This window comes from Sardina pilchardus, chromosome 9 (assembly GCF_963854185.1).
Source record: "Sardina pilchardus chromosome 9, fSarPil1.1, whole genome shotgun sequence".
In the NCBI taxonomy this organism is placed as follows: domain Eukaryota; kingdom Metazoa; phylum Chordata; class Actinopteri; order Clupeiformes; family Clupeidae; genus Sardina; species Sardina pilchardus.
Window position 1 is genome coordinate 26,529,325 of NC_085002.1, and position 22,500 is coordinate 26,551,824.

The 22,500-nt window shown below is 48.2% G+C and overlaps 1 protein-coding gene across 1 annotated transcript in view; it reads left to right on the forward strand.

The window, feature by feature from the left end:
- cdh4 (cadherin 4, type 1, R-cadherin (retinal)) overlaps positions 1-22,500 on the forward strand; it is a 225,465-nt gene that overhangs the window by 154,442 nt on the left and 48,523 nt on the right. Inside the window, exons 5-6 of the mRNA XM_062545706.1 lie at positions 1-6; positions 20,081-20,236. The exon at positions 1-6 is cut by the window's left edge and continues 165 nt beyond it. Of these exons, the coding sequence (XP_062401690.1) occupies positions 1-6; positions 20,081-20,236 (162 nt within the window). The remainder of the gene's footprint in view (positions 7-20,080; positions 20,237-22,500) is intronic.

Sequence of the window (22,500 nt, forward strand, 5' to 3'; positions counted from 1 at the left end):
GTCAGGGTGAGTGGCAGTTGAGGCAGCCAATTAGCCTCCCTCCTCTATGATTTGATTGGTTGACACAAATGCCTAACCCCCCTCCTTTACTGTAAAACAACATCACTTAAGTTCCTTGAAGCCACACTAACTATGCATGTGTTTTACGTTTAGCACTCACACACAATACCCTATCCATAGCACAAGCTGTGCTCAACATTACAATACTGTACGTTTGTCTTCATACTCAAGCTTCAGGGCTGTGTTTTGCAACCAACGGTGAAAGATGTGAACGGTGTACCTAACTTTGTGTTGCCCAACTCTTTGTATAATGCATCCGCGCTGCTAATTACAGAGCTAAGGCTTTTAGGGTGACAATTAGAGTTTAGGGATGTGGGAGCCAAATGTCCCGTCACACGTCAACAATTACTGTGATACGTTTTTACTTAATGCTGTAATTATGTTTTGACATCAGGCATTACACTGATGGCAGGCATGCTCAACTCTGCCTGCCTCTCTTGGCCTGTCTCATCTTAGACGAAAGGACTTGACTCGCAGACCTTGAGTGCTGTCCTCAGAAGTTAGATCCGTCTCAGATCCAGAAGTGCTCAAAGCACTGAGTAGGAGGTGGAGGCTTTGGAAGACCACTGCTGCCCCGAGACCTCCCACAAGGCCGTTCTGTCCGTCCACTTGTCTCATCATTATCATCAGATCTCTCTCTCTTCTCCCTCTCTCTCTTTCTCTCTCTCGCTCTCTCTCTCTCTCTCTCTCACTCTCTTGGTCTGTCTGTGTCTCATATACTTTCTCTCTTCATCACACCCTCCATCGTATACACATTTAGTATACTGTAATAGCTGGTACTCATCAGGTCCTTTCCATATAGGTGTCACTTACATAACTTTGTAGGAGCCCACCACACCTCAGCTCATCTCATCTCCTCCCCCCCCCCCCTTTATTCGGCCCCTGCTGTCATCTCTATTGCCGTGGCTGTATCCTAGCTTAGCGCTCTACAGGCTTTTCTCCATCCTCTGGTGCACTTTTGAGTGCTGTTATCCTGTGCGCTCAGACGCCTCCGTCGGCCGCTTCGCCTCTCTCTCTCTCTCTCTCTCTCTCTCTCTCTCTCTCTCTCTCTCTCTCTCTCTCTCTCTCTCTCTCTCTCTCTCTCTGTTTCTGTCTCTCGCTCCGTGTCTTATCAGGCCCACCCACCATTCAGGCCGTGCTCAGCATCGTTCCGGCCTTCTCAGCGCCCAGTCGACCCGCTCGCTCACGCCGATTTGTACCGCGAAAGATTACACCCGCGGGGATTACCGAAATCGTCTTTCGGAGGTGGCAAAGGTGGTGGAGGGTGTGAGTTTTAAGCGGGGGGGGGGGGGGGGGGGGTTGAGTGGTAAAGAGGGGAGGGCAGACACACACACACCACCCCTGGAGTGAAGCAGTGGCCAGTGGCCTGGAAGTGGAGGGTCCAGAAAAGAGGTGTGAAATCAGGGAGTGGCCCACACTAAAAGCCTTTGTGTCTAACGGAGTAACAAGATAGGCTTCTCTGTTTGTCTCTGTGTGTGTATGTGTGTATGTGTATGTGAATGTGTATGTGTATATGTATGTGTATGTGTATGTGTATGTGTATGTGTATGTGTATGTGTATGTGTATGTGTATGTGTATGGAATGTGTATGTGTGTGTGTGTGTGTGTGTGTGTGTATGTGTACACGTACATAATGTTTATTTGCGTGTATGTTTTTTTCAGTGAGTGCAAATTTCTGCACCTTGGTTGTGCTTCACTGAGTATGTAAATGAGCAATAATTGTGAGGTGGGATATGTAAAGTGTATGCGGGCATATGAGCAGAATACTAGATAAAAAAAAGTCTTGCTAAGTTTCATGGACTTGAACAATAATTGTGTGCATGTGTGCGTGCGTGCGTGCGTGCTTGGCATGCGTGCGTGTGTGTGCCACCTCTAATAAGGCCCAAGTACCCTGTGCTTGAGTGTATCTCGCGTCTCTCTCCTTCGTCAGTGAAGACAGCCCAGGGACCCCTCGTTCCTTATCTGTCATGTCCTGGAGATGGCCAGAGGCAACCTCTGTAGCCTGCATCTCTAAACCGACCCTGTGCCCCTGCCCCCCCCCCCCCCCTCCCTATCGCCTCCTCTGACAGCTCGGGACTGCTGAAAGCTTGTCACGTTTGTCCTCGTCGTCGCACCCCTGGTGCTCACAGAGTGTGTGTGTGTGTGGGGGGGGGGGTTGAGGGGGGGCTTCTGGTATCCCTTTCTGTTTTTTTTCCTCTTTTCCCTTCAAGCGACTGCAGACAAAGCAATACTTCCTCCATTGGCCTCATCTCTAATGCATAAGGAACACTCTTATTATGCAGCATAAAGTCTGAATAATTAACTATTTATCACGAGTGAGGAATTACTTATACTAATTACTACTGATAATAAAGGGATTTAAAGGATAGAAAATGATTAATACTAAAGAGGACTCATTTAAATCCATATTTTAAAATGAAATCCTTGAAGGAAAACTGAGTTTGTGTTACATTGTCGTCGTGCAGACGCTATTAGGGAGAGCGATTCTCTGTCTGTGTGTGTGTGGGGGGGGGTGTGTGTGTGTGTGTGTGTGTGTGTGTGTGTGTAAAAACGTGCGTGCGTTCCAAGGTTGGCTCCGTGTGTTCAGAAGCCATCTGCGCAGCCAGACAAGACAGAAAAAGGCCAATGGTGTTAAATTTAGCAGCGTTCTGCTGTGTATTATCCCCGTGGAGCATGTCAGCCTTAGCATCACACAGACGCTTAGATCACATCGCTTGGACCGACGACAGACACCCAAAAGAGGGAGAAGCTGTTTACAATTAAGTCCTGAGAAGACTTAACTCCACTACTACCCCCCCCCACACACACACACACACACACACACACACACACACACACACACTGTCCTGCACCCCTGCTGCATACATCCCAAAAAGGTGTGTGTAGATACACAGAGCATGGGTCCAATAGAGCAATTAACCTTCAGTGTGTTACCTTCTGATTAGAGAGAAGTCACAGCTAATACACACCACACACACACACACACACACACACACACACACACACACACACACACACACATATCTCTCTGAGATATTATGTTGTGGTTGTTTGAATTGCAGTTGAAGAGCACCTCTGTCAACAACTGTAGCTCTCAGCTGGGGGAGAGCAAGGTGCGTGTGTTCTTGTTTGCGCTTTTGTTTACCCCCAATTACACACTCAATGGAGTTCCAATAAACTCCCCCAATTTAAGCTGCAGCAGTCATGATTCAGCATCCACACGCTCACACACACACACACGTTGTAGACCCTTGTTTGTTTTATAAGTGGGCTGGGGAGAAAGAAAGATAGAATTCTCTTCCTTTCTCTGTCTCCTCTTCTTTTCTGTCGTTCCGTTGTTCCGTCCGCTACTGTTTGTTTGTGGTGCGCGCATGGCTGCGCGCGGCTAATGATGTGAAATGACGGCCCCCTGCTGAGTCCTAATGAACTCTCACTGTCCTGGTCCTCCTCGTGACGCTGGATGTCTGGACTCTGCCACCACTCCGCCTTTCGCCAGCCATCGCTGTCCCTTTCTCACCCTCGTCTCTCCGCATCGCTTTCCCTCTTTCTCTCTCTATTCCTTCACCTCTCGTCTCGTTCAGTTCATCACTCTATCCCTCATCCTTTCGGTCCCTATTCTCTCCATCACCCTCTCCTTGCACTCAAATGCGGGGATAGAAGCTTCTAGACAGACTGTGGGGTTTTTTTGTCCACTGGAGTGACACAAGAAGTGGTGAATAGGTCAGTCGCTACCGAGCTTGAGCTTGCACTTGACCAAAGCACAAAGAATCAAGAACGAATGTTAATTCTATGCAGTGTTGTTGATGGACACAAAAGACCCAGTTAAAGTGGAAACGTCTCATTGCTCCTGTTTGTTCATCGAAAGCTATATTTATTAATTCATATGGTATAATTTACATACCCCCCCCCCCCTTCTCCTCATGTTCCAAACGAGTTGGAATAAATGGCAGACATTGAATAATGCCCCAGAGCTAAACAGGAGGGAGCCTCAGTGTGTGTGTCAGGGAGAACGACAGAAGCAGGGAGAAGGAAGGAGAGAGAGAGGGAGAGAGGGAGCAGAGATAGACAGAGTAGAGACAGGTGGATAATACTGTGTGTCTGTGGGAGAAGAAAGCGACGGAGAGGAAGGCAGGACAGGCAGGCTGACACTGGGACAAAGAGAGGAGAGAAACACAGGGGATAGAGAAGATTGGGTGACGGAGAGAGAGAGAGAGAGAGAGAGAGAGAGATTGGAAGAGAGGGAGGGAGAGCAATGGCATCATTGAGATGTGGAAGGACGGGAGAGATGAGAGGGAGGGAGACAAAGAGGGAGAGAAATGGATGGAGGAGGAGGAGGAAGAGAGATGCAGAGAGGTGGAGGAGAGAGAGATGGAGGAGAGAGAGGAAGATGAAGAAATGGAGGAGGAGGGACAATGAACAAAATAGTGAGTGGGAAAGCTTTAAACTGAAGAGGAGGAGAGGAGGAAGAAGGATGTGACGTGAGCGAGATGGTGAGATAGAAAGAGACAAAAGAGGAGGAGGAAAAATACAGAGAGGGAGAGAGAGAGAGTGAAAGAGAAGCTATCTGCTAGGCTCTGGAGTGCGTCTCAGAGGTGAAAGGCAGAGCATTAGTTTCAGGCCATTTGTGACAGGCTCATCTCCACCATCTCCCTCCCTCCCTCCCTCCCTCTCTCCCTCTCTCCATCCCTCGCTCCCTTCCTCTGGCTACAAAAGCTGGGTCCAATGAGCCAGATCTGATGGAGGGAATGAGGAACTGGGAAAACGAGAGCCTCCATCTCTCTCTCTCTCTCTCTCAGCCCACTCCTCCTCCAGTGCTATTCTGCTGCAACACTCAGCAGAGAGAGAGAGAGAGAGATAGAGAGAGAGAGCGATAGAGAGAGAGAGAAAGAGAGAGAGAGTCAGAGAGAGAAAGGGAGAGAGAAAGGAACAGATATGCAGTGAAAGTTAGAGGAAGAGAGGGATGGAGGGTGAGATAGAAGAATGTGCACAGAGTGAACATAAAAGTAAAGAAGGTGAAAGGGAATAATTATGAGGAAACTAGTCAGACAAATAAAATGAGTTGGCACATTAAAAACTGTGTGTGTGTGTGTGTGTGTGTGTGTGTGTGTGTGTGTGTGTGTGGTGTGTGTTTGTATGTGTTAGGAATGGGGGGTTGGGGGGTGGGGGTGTGGGTGTGAGACTGAGAATGATTTCGATTGAAGTCCTAATATCTGAAGGCAAGCACACCCACACACAGGAGAGATGAAGTTATAATCTAACGAGGAGCGGCGTGATTATGCCCCCCCCCCCCCCCCCCCCCCCCCCCCCACGCACACACACACACACACACACACCTCCCCCCACCTCACGGAAGCACTCGGAGACGCTGAGCGAGACACTAATCCCATGTGACTCAATTCAGCCGACCAAAAAAGGAAGAGCATCCAAGCGAGAACAATAGCCAGCGACAGGACAGCCAGGCAGGTATGGCGACGCAGTGATCCAGCCACAGCATCTCGACTCAAGCAACACAGAAAAAGTGGGAGAGAATCCTCAAGGATCTGTTCTGAAGTGTGTGGTTCACAGGGCTTGCTCATCGTTACGTCCGTCTGGTTATTTCCATTTAACTCACTGAGAGGATGCCCTTGTTTGAAGTGCCCACCCGAACGGTGTATATTATCTGTGTGTGTGTGTGTGTGTGTGTGTGTGTGTGCTCTCAAGGGATAGAACCCAGTCTTGTCTGTCTACTGCTCATGTCCGGGAACTGATTAGCAAGGGAGGTCACCAGGCCCCTCAAGCTTGTTGCATAATGTATTATCAGCTCAGGTTGTTCACCTTGGATGAAGTAAACCTTGAGTTATTTCACTCATTTTGAACGTGTGTGTGTGTGTGTGTGTGTGTGTGTGTGTGTGTGTGTGTGTTTGTATATTTGTGTACATGAGGGTGTATGTAATTAATGCATGTGTATTTTGATGTGTGCATGTGTGTTTGCATCTATTTGTGTATGCACCTGTGTGTGTGTGTGTGTGTGTGTGTGTGTGTGGACGGTGTGTGTGTGTGTGTGGACGGTGTGTGTGTGTGTGTGGACGGTGCGCTGTGCCGCGTGCTGCACTGTGCGGTGACCTGCGGAGCGTGTGTTTTATTTTCCGTCGAGTTGAATTAGTGAGTGGCACTTCCCATTAGAGCCGCGCGGGCCGCGTGCGCTGATTGACACGGGGCGCTGACCCTGGATAAATGGCTGCCGCTCCGCCAAACCCATCTGTGCCCTCACACACACACACACACACACACACACACACACACACATCCCTGCAGGCTGTTCCAGGAAGGCCCAGACCACACAGACCACATGCAAGTCCATCTGCAGCCGCCTGACCTCTCTCTCTCTCCTGTTCTCTCTCTTTCTTTACCCCTCTCTCCTGTTCTTTCTCTCTTTCTCGATCTCTGTCTATCCCCCTTCCCCTGCTCCCTCTCTCTTTCTCTTTCTGCTCTCTCTCTTTCTGTCTATCCCCCTTTCCCCTGCTCCCTCTCTTTCTCTCTTTCTGCTCCCTCTCTCTTTCTGTCTATCCCCTTTTCCCCTGCTCCCTCTCTTTCTCTCTTTCTGCTCCCTCTCTCTTTCTGTCTATCCCCCTTTCTCCTGCTCCCTCTCTTTCTCTCTCTATCCCCCTTTCCCCTGCTCCCTCGCTCTTTCTGTCTATCCCCCTTTCCCCTGCTCCTTCTCTCTTTCTCTTTCTATCCCCCTTTCCCCTGCTCCCTCTCTCTTTCTGTCTATCCCCCTTTCCCCTGCTCCTTCTCTCTTTCTTCTGTCTATCCCCCTTTCCCCTGCTCCCTCTCTCTTTCTCTGTCTATCCCCCTTTCCCCTGCTCCCTCTCTCTTTCTCTGTCTTCCCTCCACTCTTCCTCTCCACTCTCTCTTAGATTTGTTCTGTTCTCTTTAAAGTCAAGTTCACCGGACTTGGTCCACCTCTGGTGAACCAATCTCCAAACACCCGTCTTCGGGAGACATTTAGCATGCCTTGTCCCACAAGAAGGCCGTGCGTGCAAGACATCCTTCCTCTGTCTTCCTCGCCTCGAACATTCAAACCAGCGGAAAAATAGTCCTCCAATCCTGCCAGGGAGTTAAAACTCAAGATCACAGGCACAAAACGTCCCTCTCCAAGAGCCTTGCAACTCTAGCCAACGCTAGCTTCCATAATGGGACAGTCGTGTTCTGGAGATCTGGGTGGCATGGAAGGGTTCTGTCATTGCCCAGTGCCCCACGCCCTGTGGCCGTGCCATTCCTCCCATGGATGGGCACGACTGATGTGTGGCCTGTATGTGACTGGACCATGCCTATGTAACTGATGCCAGCTAGTTAGCTGTGCTTGTCGAATGTTAGTAAACCTCACTCCCCGACGCCTCAAGAGCGCTGCTGGCATGAAAGCTAGTAGCCTGGGCTTTTAGCTGGATTGTTAGCGCGCTCGACTCCCGATTCGAGGTGCTGCTGTTTCGTGGGTTCAAGTCCGGGCGTGTGCAGGGCTGGACCGCGGTGGACCAATCTCCAAACACACAACGCAGATTACACCCAGACAGTGCTCCACACACCTGCAGTGGACCCCCAGACAACATCCATCACTACACTGGATATATCAGCAGTGGCTCAGGAGGTCGGTCTGCAACTCAACTGGAAGGTTGCTGGTTCGAGCCCAACTAGAAGTGTCCTTGAGCACGACACTTAAAATCAGCGCTTCTGATGAGCAGGTGGGCGCCTTGCATGGCAGCCACCACCATCAGTGCGTGTGTGAATGTGTGAATGTAAGGCATGACATTGTGAAGCACTTTGGATGTCGATTAAAGCATTATATAAATGCAGTCCGTTTAGCATATATCTTTCCCCTCTCTCTCTCTCTCTCTCTCTCTCTCTCTCTCTCTCTCTCTCTCTCTGCTCTCCCAGTCACCCTCTTGCTGTCAATTCAACTCCAATAGCTTTATTGGTGTGACCCATCTTGCACAGTGTCACCAAAGTAGTGATTTATTAGAACAGATATAGAAATCTCTCTTTCTCTCTATATATCCCTCTTTCTCTCTCTCTCTTTCTTGCCCTGTTTCTCTATCCCTCTCTCCCTCTCTCTCTCCCCCTCTCTCTCTCTCTCCCGCTCTGTTACGTCCTAACCAGGTCTGTCTACTGGCCTGCAGTGTGCAGTGCGGAGCTCATCAGGGCCTCCGACAGGGCTGCCCAATCAGGCTGCTTTTTTGGCCCCAGGGTGGACGGCTCGGCTGGACCGAGGGCAGCTGGCAAGCCGCGAGACACAGCACAGGCTGCCTGGGAGGTCAGAAAGAGGGAGGGATGGATGGAGGGAGGGAGGGAGAGAGAGAAAGAAGTGATGACTGGAGTGAACAGGGAACTAATGAGGAGGAGCACCTGTCAGAGAGAGGAGAGAAAAGAGAAAGACAAGAGAAGAGAGGAGAAGTGTGAAGACGAGACGAGAGGACTGTCTATCCCCCTCTCCCTCCCTCTCTTTCTCTCTCTCTCTCTCTTTCTTTCTTTCTCTCTCAATGTGACATTGAGTATTCTAGCCTTCTGTCTCTCTCTCTCTCTCTCTCTCTCTCTCTCTCTCTCTCTCTCTCTCTCTCTCTGCAGTGCCTGTAATTGTACATATTGCTCTCCTCCGCCATGAGAGCCCAGGAGACCCACCAATTGTCCTCGTAATACAGAAACGAACGAAAGAAAGAAAGAAAGAAAGGCAGAAAGAAAGCAAAAAAAGAAAAGAGAGAAAGAAAGAAAGAAAGGAAAACAGTGTGACTGAACAAAAGCGCAGTCATTAAAGCACTCAATGGGTCCCTGGGGGGCCTGGGAAGCTTTAGCAGCTCAAGAAGAAAGAGCCTGGGCGGCCCCTAGCCTCCTCCATTTACAGGGCTGGGATCACGCCAGAGCCTCTTGCTCAGGGTATAATGACTTTATTCGCCCGACTGCGAGGCGAAGTTTCATTCGGCTGACTACGAGCCCGACTTGTCCCCTTTTCTTAATGCGAGCGGCGAGAGGTTGGGGGTAATTTGATGGCGGGAGCCACATTCACAGAGCTACGTTTTAATTACCTCCCCCCTCCCCCCCCCCCCCCCCCCCTCACCCACCCATTGCAGTGATTACGTTTGGGATTTAATTCATCACTTCACGTGGCTGTTGCCTCTTTTTTTGTAATTATCTGTTTTCGACACCATTACATTTGCCCACATAAATTGGCTGGGTAATGCTATTGAGTGTGTGTGTGTGTGTGTGTGTGTGTGTGTGTGTGTGTGAGGGTGCATTTGCGCGCCTGTATGTGTGTTTGACTGTGCTTGTAATTCCTTTCGGTCAATATATTTAATTCCATGCAAGCACTGTTCTGCCTACACAAGGACTGCATAGGGTGTGTAATTCACTACACAATAGCATAAATCCCTCCAAACACTGCAGACACACAAACACACGCAAATACACACACACACACACACACACACACACACACACACATACTAACGCTTCCTAAGCCACATTCACTCACACAGACACACTCCTGCATGATGAGGAACGGCGGAGTGGATAGCATCAGTATTGTGAGTGCAGAGAATAGCAGTTGCACTGTCGAATATGTAGATAGTGTTTAGCATGCTAGTTAAATGAATGTTAAGACTGTGTCACACCAGAGGAAAGCCAAAGCTTTGCATGCGCTCTGAATACAGAGAGCTAGTCACTTGATCACGGATTAAACCCTGCAGCGTTACGCTGTGGTGGAGTGGTAAGCTCCATCAATTGTTTGGCTTTCTGCTTTAGCAACACACACACACACACACAAAAACACAAAAACACACACACACACACACACACACACACACACACACACACACACACACACTCTCTCTCTCTCTCTCTCTCTCTCACACACACACACACACACACACACACACACACACACACACACACACACACACACACAGAGAGACAGACTTTAGGATTCATGTGTGTCTATGTAAATCTGCATACTCAGCCATCCTGTCTCTCATATTGTCTCTCAAGTACACACACACACACACACACACACACACACACACACACACACACACAGATGTCATCCAGTCAGGTGTTTGTGTTTTCCAGTCTGCTGCCGGCTGCTCTGTTGCAGCCATTAGCTCCGCCGGCATCATTCTGGCCTGACAGGACGCCTTAAGTGTGTGTGTGCACAGCAGAAGCGCTCGCGCAGTGTGTCGTGAGCATGTGCTGGTGGAGGAGGAGGATGAGGAGGTGGTGGAGGTGGAGGAGGAGGTGGTGGAGGAGGTGGAGGAGGTGGTGGGGTTGTGCAGATGGTGCCGCTGTCTCTCCTCTAACTCTGCCTCCCTCAGCTCTTCTGTGAGGGGAGCCTCTTGTCAGCTCTCCCTCTGTAGCTGTTCTCCTCTCTCTCTCTTCTCTCTCTCCCTCTCTGTAGCTTTTCTCCTCCTCTCTCTCTCTGTCTTCCTCCTCTCTTTTTAGAGTTCTCTCTCTCTCCCTCTCTGTAGCTCTCCTCCTCTCTCTCTGTCTTTCTCCTCTCTTTTGAGTTTTCTCTCTCTCCCTTTATATCTACCGTCATGACACTTTCTCCCCACTCTCTCTTGCTTCCCCAACCCCCTGTTTTTCATCTCTCTCTTTCACACACACACACACACACACACACACACACACACACACACACTCGCACACACACACACACACACACTCAAGCTTACATGGCCCTGAGCAGAATTGATCATGTTGACAAAAGCGGCGGTTGACTGCGGTGTGGCTCTGGCGGCGTGGCCTGTCTGTGGTGAGGTGTCGTCCCCTCGACTCCGCCGGCGCTGGTTCCGGGGAGCGACCGCGCCGCATTTCTCTCCATCACGCCCCGTCTATGGACCTCGCAAATCTCGCTCCTCTCACATCCACTTCACGCGGCGCGATTTGGGGGGCGAGGAAACGGCTTCCGTCGCGCACTTACAAGCCGTTGCCGAATGTGATTTAGGGATATAACAACGGTTGATGTATCGAATGACTTTGTGTCTTGCGGTAAAAATGGGAGCCCTCCCCCGGGGAGTGAGATTTAGATTTCAATATGAGCTCTGCTCTGCTGAGTCTCGTCTCTCATGTGGTATTAGACGCTCATTCATATTAATATAAGAGCTCCTTTCTCTATCTCCTTCTCCATCTCGCTCTGTCACTGTTTTTCTTTGTATCCATCTTTCTCTCCTCCTCTCTCGCTCCTTCTTTCTCGTGACGTTTCACTTATTTTTGTAGATGGTTCATTCGGGGGGCGGGGGGGGGGGTTGGGGGGTTGTTGGGAAGGAGTCAAATTCCTATCTCAGAACCTCTCATCGCTCTTCCCTACTGGTTTCCCATTAAACCCCTGCGATCCGTAATGGTGTAGTGCACGCGTTGGTCCAAGCTGCAGTCGCACCAGCTCCTAATGTGAATCAGAGCCGAGTGGCTGCGACTGCACCTGTCAGTGGCTCTTCCTCTCCCTCTCTCTCTCTCTCTCTCTCTCTCTCTCTCTCTCTCTCTCTCTCTCTCTCTCTCTCTCTACGGGACCTTAAAAGCGCGGTCGCTCTTCTGCAGCTGCCTTTTTAAGGGCCTCCCTGCACCTCGCCTTTTTCTCCGATTATTTGTTTTACCTTTTGTTTTTTGTTTTATCGCTGGCGGTCTCCAGTGCGACACTTTCTGTGCCCGGGTCATATTCCTTCATGTAAGGTCTTAACGTTCTGATGGGAACGCCATAAAAGTGGGAAGGGAAGAAAAAAAAGAACGAATGAGGTGGAGAGGAATAAAAAAGAGAAAATGGAGCGAGGAGGTGGAGAGAGACGTGTGAGTTGAGGAGCCTCAGAAACGTCTTCTGCTCTGTCAGACTTATTCTCATTCAAATGTCTCTCGCTGATGGGTTTGTCTTTGTTGTTGTACATTGTTCATATTTTATGAGAAACAAAAGAGAATGTATTCGTGTCTCTCTCGATCTCTGTGTGACTGTGTGTGTGTGTGTGTGCATGTGCATGTGCGTACGTGCATGAGAGAGATTGATCAGAGAAAGGATGTGTGTGTGTGTGTGTGTGTGTCTTTTGTATCTGAGTGACTATGCATGCATGTTTGTACAGTTGAGTGTGCATTTCGCTGCTTGAATGTCTCGTGTGAGCATTTGAATTTGTCCATCATGAAGACAAAGGCAGATCACTTCTGTCAGCGCTTTGAAGCGGTACAACACGGCAGATGAAAGAGGAACAAAACTCAGAGTTGATGTCGGTTTTGATGTTTGGGGAGCTGGGGGTGAGAAGATATGTGGGGTTACAGATTTTTGCGACATGAAACAAAAATGGCTGTGGAGTGACACGGAGCGAAACTTCATTTGAAACAAAAATGTGTCCACAGAATTCTATTCACTCTGTGTGTGCGTGCTTGTGTGTGTGCACATCTTTGTGTGTACGTGTGTGTGTGTGTGTGTGTGTGTGTGTGTGTGTGTGTGTGTGTGTGTGTGTGTGTGTGTGTGTGTGTGTGCGCGTGTGTGTGTGTGTGTGTGTGTGCACGTGTGTGTGCGTGCTTGTGTGTGTGTGTGTGTGTGTGTATGTGTGCTTGTGTGTGTGTGTGTGTGTGTGTGTACAGTATGTGTGCTTGTGTGTGTGTCTGGCTGTACTGTACTAATAGTGCCATGCTTAACAGACACCAGCAGTTGCTCATTGCTCTTTCTGTCTGAAAAACATCAAAGGTTTGCGAGTGCTTAATGATGTGGAGGAGTCTCAACTCTATGGGTGATGAGCTTGAACACGGCCATGCAAAGCACCAACCTTAAAATAGGCCAGCCCTCTACTGACCTCGACTTCAACCAAACTTTACAAGAAGGCTGTGTCTCCTCCGCTTAATATGGTCTGAGAAGTCAGTCCAAGAGCTCAAACATTCAATATTATTCAACATGCAAGCGGTTCATTGCTGGCAAACCTCCCAGCTGAAAGGCTAATTGAAAGTGAACTGATGGTCTTGCCCTGTTTTAAAGATTCTGTGTCCAGCGAGTGTGGACAGCCATGTTTTTAATATGAATATATTTATTCTAATAAGAACATGACCTGTGGTGTTCTCATTTGATATTGCAGTTTAGTAAATACACAGAAAAGCCTTCATGCTTGACCTTAAACTTGCGTGTAATAACAAAGGAAGTATACAGCTCGGATTAGATAGTACTGAATAGCATAGTAATCTAGCAATTATAGTATATATATGGACAAAATAAGAGAAAAATAAAAATAGTAATATAAGAATTATAGTAGCAGTGCAAGAATAGGATTGAAGTACAAGGGTATCAGCCATTGGGTCAAGTATGAAGTTAGACCACAGTCCAGTCCAGTCCAGGGGGATGGAGGGAGGGACTAATGTAGCCCGTAAACAGTGTAGCCATGCAGTGTAAGCAGTAACGCATTGGGCCAGTGAACAGTCAGTACACAACATTGTTGATTAATCTGTTAATAAGTTTACAATGCAGCTGACCTACGGGGTCTTCTTCGGCTAATGGAACTGCAATAAAGATAACATAAAACTTTAACTTTAAACCACAGCTAAATCTCTATGCGGCTCTGCTTTAGACTGGCTGGTGTCTCCAAGGAGCTGTGTTTAATAGCACCCGATGGAATTTTCAGGAAAAGTTCCACTTCTAGAGTTCCTCTACTTGGCTACCAGCGTAACTATGGCCGTGTGCTTCAGCACCTCTGACAGCCGCACAGGGCCTGAGCAGTGGCGGGGAGGCTGCTGAGGGCAACTGGTAGCCCGTGGCTCTAATGGGGCCTCTGTTTGCCTGGTGTTGCTTATTATCGCCGCGGCGGCCATTCCGGCTCACAGGGCTCCAGCTGCAGTGGGGCCTCTGCTATTCCCAGTGGTAGCTGGGCTACTATGTCCCCGCCTGCCCGCACTATTGGCCGCACTTTCTGCTCCGGAGGAAAGAAAACCGAAAAAAGAAATAAACTGCCCCTTTACTTGAGTGGCCGTAAACGAGAGGACGGAACATATTGAGCAGCTCATGATTTGAACGTGGCCTCGCGGAGCGCTTGACCATTTGCGGAAGCAGGATTTTCGATTTGGCGGGGACGAAGGTGACCGAGGCAGTGAAAAGTCGTAAAGAGCAAATGCAAGTAAAATGGTGAAATGGAAAAATAACATCTGCTTCGCAAGCCATTAAGCAGGCAGAAGATTTAAGGACAGGGCTTATGGAGTCTGCTGTACTCTGTGAACGTAATTGCACAAACACCCCAGCCACAAAGACATTCCCACATCTACAGCCCAAAAAGTCTGTAATATTTTGTCAAAAAGCGTTCACATAAATAATTCATCCAAAATCTGAATTTGACAAGACATCATTTGTAATCGTAAAGTCAGGCATTTGCATGGAGTCGCTCCCTGGCCCCTTTTGGAGACTCAACTCCAGCAGCCTTGGGCAACGACCGAGTGAGTGAGTGAGTGAGTGAGTGAGTGAGCGAGCGAGTGAGTGAGTGAGTGAGAGAGTGAGAGAGTGAGTGAGTGAGGAGAGCTAGTGAGTGAGTGAGTGAGAGAGTGAGTGAGTGAGCGAGGAGAGCGAGAGGAAAGAGTTTCTGGGCGGAGAGGAAATGGCTAGGCTAATGAAACGAGCGGGCAGGAGAGTCGGCGGTAAATAAATGGAGATGTATTCTGGGGAGAGGGGCGAGTGTGTCTCCGGCGAGCTTCTGATCTCGGCCCCGCCGAGCTAAATGGCGCTCTAATCCTGCGTGTGATTGGCTCGGCTCGCGTCGAGGCAGACGATCGAGGCACCGGAACGGGGAACGGGGAGGGGGGGGGGGGGCCGCCACCGTGGTGTCGTGCAACCCCAGTGCAACACCGCCGCCGCCACCGCTCGTCTCCCCCGTCGCCCGCCGCCGAGCCGATAAGATCTCCTTCAGGGCCCGACAAGTTGTCAACGGTGGAGGAAATCACTGTGAACCTGCTACAAATGCCTCGTTTACCCAGCGTCTGGTCTGAGCGGAGAGAGTGGAAGAGAGACAGGAAAGAAAGAAAGAAAGAAAGAAGGAGAGAGAGAGAGAGAGGGAGGTATAGATAGAGCAAGGGAGAGAATAAGGAACAGGATATTCAATAAATAAAAAGAACAGACACAGATGGTGAGACAGACGAGATCCCACCTCCACATTTCCATGTGAGCTGTTTTTCTAAAGCTTGGACAGGGGTTACTGTAAGATAAAAGTACAGTGATAGCAAATAAATAAAATAGAATAAGATCAAATAAATGACTTCCAGCCTTCATCACTGACTCTGGGTGTTGAACAGCTCAATCCAGCAGGCCTCCCTTCATGGGGCTGGGGCTGGGGCTGTGGCGTTTTGTCAGTTTATCGATACGAAGTGCCTTCATTAACTGCTGCAGGATGTGACATGCAGTCTCAGGCGGTGCCGGAACAGGACTTCCAGGGGGGGGGGAATCATAATATCCTTTTGACACGTGATGGCTATCCTTCTCCTGGGAAAAGTACCCTTATAAAACACCCAATGCACGCACACACACACACACACACACACACACTCACATACATGAAAAAGAGTAACTGCTGTGAGTCAATATGTGTGTCTGTATTTGTGTGTATGTGTTTCTGTATTTGTGTGTGGGGGGTCTGTGTGTCTGGGGTCTGTGTGTGTGTGTGTGTGTGTGTGTGTGTATGAGAGTGTTTCATGTGTACACACACAATGTGCCATGGCCACTGAATTATTGAAGAGCGAGGGTCTCTTTGATCTGAGCAAAGCTACCAACACACCAGAATCCCTTACCTGTCATCCGTGTGGATGCTGAGAACGCAGCCCCTACTGCACTATTTACACACAGAATATTGAATGTGTGTGTGTGTGTGTGTGTGTGTGTGTGTGTGTGTGTGTGTTTGTGTGTGTGTGTTATTTGTTGTGTATGTGTGTGTTATTTGTTGTGTGTGTGTGTGTTATTTGTTGTGTGTGTGTGTGTGTGTGTGTGTGTGTGTGTGTGTGTGCGCGCGCATTTGTGGGTGTTTTGTGCTCGAGCCTGGACTCCCTTTCAAATAAAAACATTGCCCATGAAGTTTCACAGTCTAGAATGTAACCTGCCTGTCTGACCGGTGTGAAGTTTGCTTTTTGAGGGAACTGAGGTTGCGTCTGTAGGTCATGCTGTGTGTGTGTGTGTGTGTGTGTGTGTGTGTGTGTGTGTGTGTTTGGGGGGGGATTAGCAGAGGGATATCATGTTCAAACAGGGGAATGTTTTATGCAAAAGGCTGTTGCCGCTCCACAGATGAGGTAATTTCATTTTCACGCATGGTTTCCAGACGCACAAGCCACGAAATGTGCTGGGACGGGTGGAGAGGAGATGTTAGTGGAGAGCTTGTTTGTTTGTTTGAGCTCGTGCCTCTGTGTATGCGTGTGTGTGTTTGTGTGTGTGTGAAAGTGTATGTCTGTGTTGGTGTGTGCCAGCGCTTGTGTGTGTAGAAGTGTGCATGTTTGTGTGTTCCTCTTAGAGTGTGTGTGTGTGTGTGTGTGTGTGTGTGTGTGTGTGTGTGTTTGTATGTATGTGTTTGTGTCTATGTGTGTGTGTGTGTGTGTGTGTGTGTGTGTGTGTGTGTGTGTGTTTGTATGTATGTGTTTGTGTCTATGTATGTGTGTATGTGTGTGTGTGTGTGTGTGTGTGTTTACCAGCCGGTTAGATCCCTTCATTCTCCTGCAAGCCCTCTGCTGAGCGAGACAGTGCACTGGAACATTTTAATGACGCAGCGGCGGCGGCGCGAGTACTAGCCCCATGCAGCCACCCTATCATTTGCACGCGCCGCATCACACACACGTCGAGTGGCCCTCCGACTGCCGCATTCAAACGCACTCTACCCCCCCACACTCCAAAAGCATCACTCATCCTCTCGATCAACAACTGCTATCGCACACATGCCAACCCTAAAACCATGGTTTAAAAAGCAAACAGCGCCCCAAAAAAGCTATTCACGAGTGGCTCGGCAACATGTGCGGATAGCGAGATGTTTGCTTTTCCGTGAGTGCGTCGCACAATCGGGCGCCCGTCAGTACTTTTTGAGGGGGTTTATTAGGGGAGCTTTTTCATCGACAGTTGCACAGAGGGGTGCTGATTTTTAGAGCAGTAGGAAGGAAGCTGGTGCCGTTCTCCGCCTGAGTCCGTGCCTCACTTCCTGGAGGCGGTTGAATCTGTGGTGTCGGGGATATTCTGGAAACAGCCTGGGGGAGAAGTCTGACAAGGGGGTAGGGATGGGTTGAATCGGGGTAGGGAAGTGTGTGTGTGTGCGTGTGTGTGTGGAGGGGTGGGGTGAATAATCCTGAAAGCTTCAACGGTGGATGCCTGCGGTGCCAGCGGGAGATTTGTGTGTGTGTGTGTGTGTGTCTGTCGGTATATGTATGGATGGATGTTTGCGTATGTATGATATCCGTTTGTGTGTGTGTGTGTGTGTGTGCCGGGGTGCGTGCCTGCACACATGCATGTGCACATGTGTGTGTGTGTGTGTGTGTGTGTGTGTGTGTGTGTGTGTGTTTGTGTGTACGGCTCTGTATGTGTTTTGAGTATGAAGTAAGAGAAAACCACTGAAAAACAACATCAAGACTAATCCTCAGTAATGGCTTTCCAAGAAACTCTGGCTCATCATTTGTCATTCATGACGCATGTTTGGCTTGTTCTGCCTGCTGCCTGATTAAGTCAGGCATATGTGTTTGCTGAGATGTGTTACTTCATTAAAATAGAATTAAGTATTTTACTGAATAGCTGATGAATAGCTAATGAAGGCTTGCTATGACTGCGCTTAAGATCGCTTCGGTGTGTACAACATAGCCAGTATGTTTATCATGTATGTCTGCAAATAGTAATTCAGTTAATGAAGGGTATTATCTGACAACTCTTAGATCTGTGAGAGGTTAGTAATCTGTTTGCACTGCAGTACACAGTTAGAAGTTGCAATCATGTTGCACCTAAATCATATAACGTGTGTGTGTGTGTGTGTGTGTGTGTGTGTGTGTTTGTGTATGTGCAATGCGTGGGTGTGAAGGTCAGGTTTGGTGTTGAAGGCGTGCTTGGTTCAATCAATGTCTGTTGTAGATATCCGTAAATGCAGATGCATGCCTGTCAGGGTCTGATCATTGAGATGCATGTGAAGGTGAAAATGCAGTCCAGGTGCAGGTCAAGTGCAGGTCCACGTGAAAGGTCGTAGTCTGAGGGTGTGTGTAGGTTTAGCAGAGTATAATATGCTAACGATAATGTTGAGTTCAGCTGAGTGTAGCGCTAACTTTAGATCAATGTTCCTCACACACTGAACTGAAGCATGTCAATCCTCATTCTCACATCAGTCTCCATTTCCTGAAAGTATGACCTATGACCTATGACCATTTTTTTCCTCTAGAGAAAGATTTTTGTTTTATTTTAGATTTTTATTCACCGTGATTTCTCTCGACCTCCCGCTGTAAACTCGCGGGCTGTGTTTGACTACCTCCAGGTGCGATTGTTATTTATAGGCTACACCTTTTTTTAAATTATAAACGTGTGATCTTCCTGCAATGCTTAACTCCAGGCTAGCACATTTTATATTATCATATTACACCTTCCCAGAGAAGATGTGATTTGCTCTCTTAATGTGATAGCTGGAAGAAGTTTTGAAAGAAGATGAAAAAATAAGAGAGTTAAAAAGAAAGTGAGCTAACCTCAGCATATGTTGTCAGTTGGCAAACAAGTTGTCAGAACTTTGTCGTTTGTTTCCGGCAGCACGGAGACGTCCTCCTCAAACTACTAAACATACCACCGAAAGTTTCCCGCGTGTGTTTTTCCGGTTACTTTCCGAGCCGGCTGCCAAGAGTGTCCACGGCGCTTAATCATCGCAAGTGTTCATCAGCGAAGTGGCGTGGCCTAGAAGGTAGCGTCTTTATTAGTGAGATCGCTTACCGCCACACGGGCATATTGGATGATGCCCAGGGGCATCATTCTGGGCACAGGAGGAGATGACCTCTGAAATATTCAGAATAATCTTCATTAGTGTTTAATAAATGAATAAATTAAGTATTAATACATTAACCTTAATGAGTTGTTACAAGATACATGCACCTGTACTGGCCATAGAGGCTTTACTCATACTTGGCAAAGTCTTTGCTACCTGCTAAATCATTGACCTTCATTGGCTTATGATGAATTGAGAAGAAGTGGTAGACCCGCTCTTTGTGCACGGCAGTCTCATGGTTACAGAAGAGAGATGAAAAGTGCCCTTGTGTTTGTGTGTGCAGGGGAAATGCCGCGGAACATTACCTATGAGTTCCTATCAATAAGCCTTGCCTGTTTACTCGGCACCAAAAACAAGCCTTTTGATTCTCCGTCAGAGGCATTGGGGAGTGCGAGAAAAGAAAGAGAAGAGTCGAGTTCATTCCCTCTTCTCTCTGGCGGAGTGTGTTGATCCACTCAAGGACTCCTACGCTCACCCACTCCTCAACCATGTCCCAGCTGTTCCCGCTGAACTGCGTCTGTTTTCTGACTGCCCTTAAACTTGAGACGCTTTGAAGTGTTCACCTGACAAACTTTACAGTTTCTCTCTTCCTCTCTCTCTCTCTCTTTCCCTCTTTCTTCCTTTCTCCTCCTCCCTCCACCTCTCTCTTCCTCCCTCTTTCTTCCTCTCTTTCCTATCTTTCTCTCTCTCTCTCTCTTTCTCTCTCACCCTTATGTATTTTAAGGTTGCAGTAATGTAAAAATGTGAATGCTGGCTCAGTTGTGTTAAGACCCTCTCTCCCTTTTTATCTCCCTCTTTTTTCCCTCCTTTCTCTCTTTCCCTCCCTCCTCTCTCCCTTTCCCTCCTCTCTCCCTCTCCCTTCTCTCTCTTCCTCCACTCTCTTCCTCCCTCTCCTCCCTCTCCTCCTCTCTCTCCCTCTTCCTTCTTTCTCTCTTCCTCTGCTCTCTTCCTCTCTCTCCCTCTCTCTCTCCTCTCTTTCTCTCTTCCTCTGCTCTCTTCCTCTCTCTCTCCCTCTCTCTCTCCTCTCTTTCTCTCTCTCTCTCTCTCTCTCTCTCTCTCCCTCTCTCTCCTAACAGATTCGCTCTGATAAAGACCGAGACACCCAGATCCGCTACAGCATCACAGGGGCGGGCGCTGACCAGCCCCCCACCGACGTGTACAACATCGACCCGGTGGCCGGGAAGATGTACGTCACCAGGCCCCTGGACCGCGAGGAGAGGGCCTCCTACCATGTGAGTCCGTAACCATGGAAACCGCATCCACCTGGTCCAGCCCCTCTGTGACCCTAGCCCTTACCTCAAAGTTTCCTCCACTTCAAAGCCGCAAACTCAAGTAGTTTTGTGTTGTATTATTAATCGGGCATGTCATTTGGGCTGCATTTCAACTTTTCACTCGTGTGGAATACTTAACAAAGAAGGCTGTTACGAAGACATAAACTTCAGCTTAGAAGACAAACACATTAAACTTTAGAGTGTCGGCGAGGGTGCCTGCATATATGTGCTTGATGATGCACATCGTGGGTCACTTGTCATCCAAAGCAAATTATTCGAGTGAAAGGTCTGACTAAGCTGATAGTTGACGTGTCGTACGTGTCGGGCCTCCGCCCTTTCTGCCTTTGAAATAGTGTTTCTCGCTTTCTTTCAGCGGGAGAGAGCGGGGTGGGGTGGGGTGGGGTAGAAGCACTGTCTGCTGCTTCAACAAAACATAGTTTTTGCACTTACTCAAACTGTCAATTAAATGGAGGTTGCTTATTTATTTATATGTTTATTTTTTATTCGGCGGGAGTGCAGTGCCGGGGCTGAATACGTGAAAGCAAAAACATCAACTAGGCTCGACTCACATGGGGCTGTCAGTGTTAATGAACAGCCATTTTTATATAGTGTTTTTTCCAGTGGGGAATCAAATCAAAGTCTCTCGCTCTCACTCTTTCGGCTGCTCCTTCTTGTGCTCCCTCTCTCTCTCTCTCTCTCTCTCTCTCTCTCGTTCTGTCACTCTCTCTCTCTCACCCTCTCTTTCTCTGCCTGTCAGGATGTTAGATGCTCCACCATGAACTACAACCACAGCCATTTTCTCTCTCCCCCTGTGTCAGCAGTCTAAGAATCAGCTCATATTCTTGACTCACAAAAGGTCTGATTTGCAGGGCTCGTATGGAATGGCTCCTTCAAAAGAAACTTTAGATTTCAGTGAAGTCAACTCTTTGGGCACAATCAAACAGTGGTGTTTTCCTTTGAAAAAATGAAGCTGGCATGTCAAGGCAGAGAAGCACACCGAGTTGACTCTCTTTGGAAGTGTGTCTATTTTAGAAGTTGCTGCATTTGATCATCTAAAAGGTATGACCAAGACCACATTTAAAAGTTCATCCCAGTTGAACAGTTCAACAGAACCACATCACTCATAGTGAAACATACAGTATAGCCTACTATATCAGTATGGATTGCAGCAAAGTCAACAGAAACAAACCACTGGTGATATACATTTGTTAAGTGATGATAGTAGGGGTATATTAGGGAAGCATGAAGAATATCTACAGCTATAACTGGTTTATATTCTGTCATACTACATAATAATATTATAATAACATGATATTCTGTTATAAATTAAATGTATGCACCGTTAACTGAGTGATTCCTATGGGAAAACATTTCAAGTATGCACTCAAAGAACTGAGCCTATATGTGCCAGTGGATTCCATTGCAGGCCCATTATTATCTAGCTCTATTTCCTCGTATGCCAAAGTAACGGCGCACTCAAAAGAACTCATCAAAGAGAAAAACAAGTGTGTCTCCAGAGCTTTGGCCCATAAATTGCACTCCAGAGGAGACAGTGGAGCACCCGCTCCTTCCCTCCTCCCCCCCACCCTTCCCATCTCCCTGCCGATTAAGAGGCGGGTCACAGGTGAGCCCGAAGCCATTAATTAAGTGCCATCTCAGTCCACATGATCAATCAAGCACTCAACGAGCTAATTGCCTCCATCGCTCCCGAGTAGCTGGATCCACGCAGATATCCCCCCCCCCCCCTTCTGCGCAAAGTCCTCTGTTTACATTCTGCAGCTCAAGCTGGAAGGTGTGTGGCTTCTGGAGTGTCTTGTCCTATTGATCACATGACAGTGATGTCACACATTTTTGTGACAGAAGCCATTTTCTGTTTATCAGGGGGATATTCCAATATGGAATGAAGTGCCAAACCTGAGTAAGTTAACTCAGAGGAAGTGATGAACCTCCTAATAAAAGAACTATGGCTTCATTCTTCAAACGAAACAATGCCTTAGGGGTCTTATTGTAGGAGGCTTACCACTTACTCTGAGTTAACTTACCCAGGTTTGTCCTTAAACCACATGCTTGGAATTGCGCCCTCATGGATCTGTGGAGCAATACAGTAGTCACATGATCGCTTAGAGGCATATGGGCCTCACACGTCAAGCCAAGTCATCTAGTGACTGAGTGTGAAGTCTCACTGATTTCTCCAGCTCAGATAAACAACACACAAAGCCCTGAAG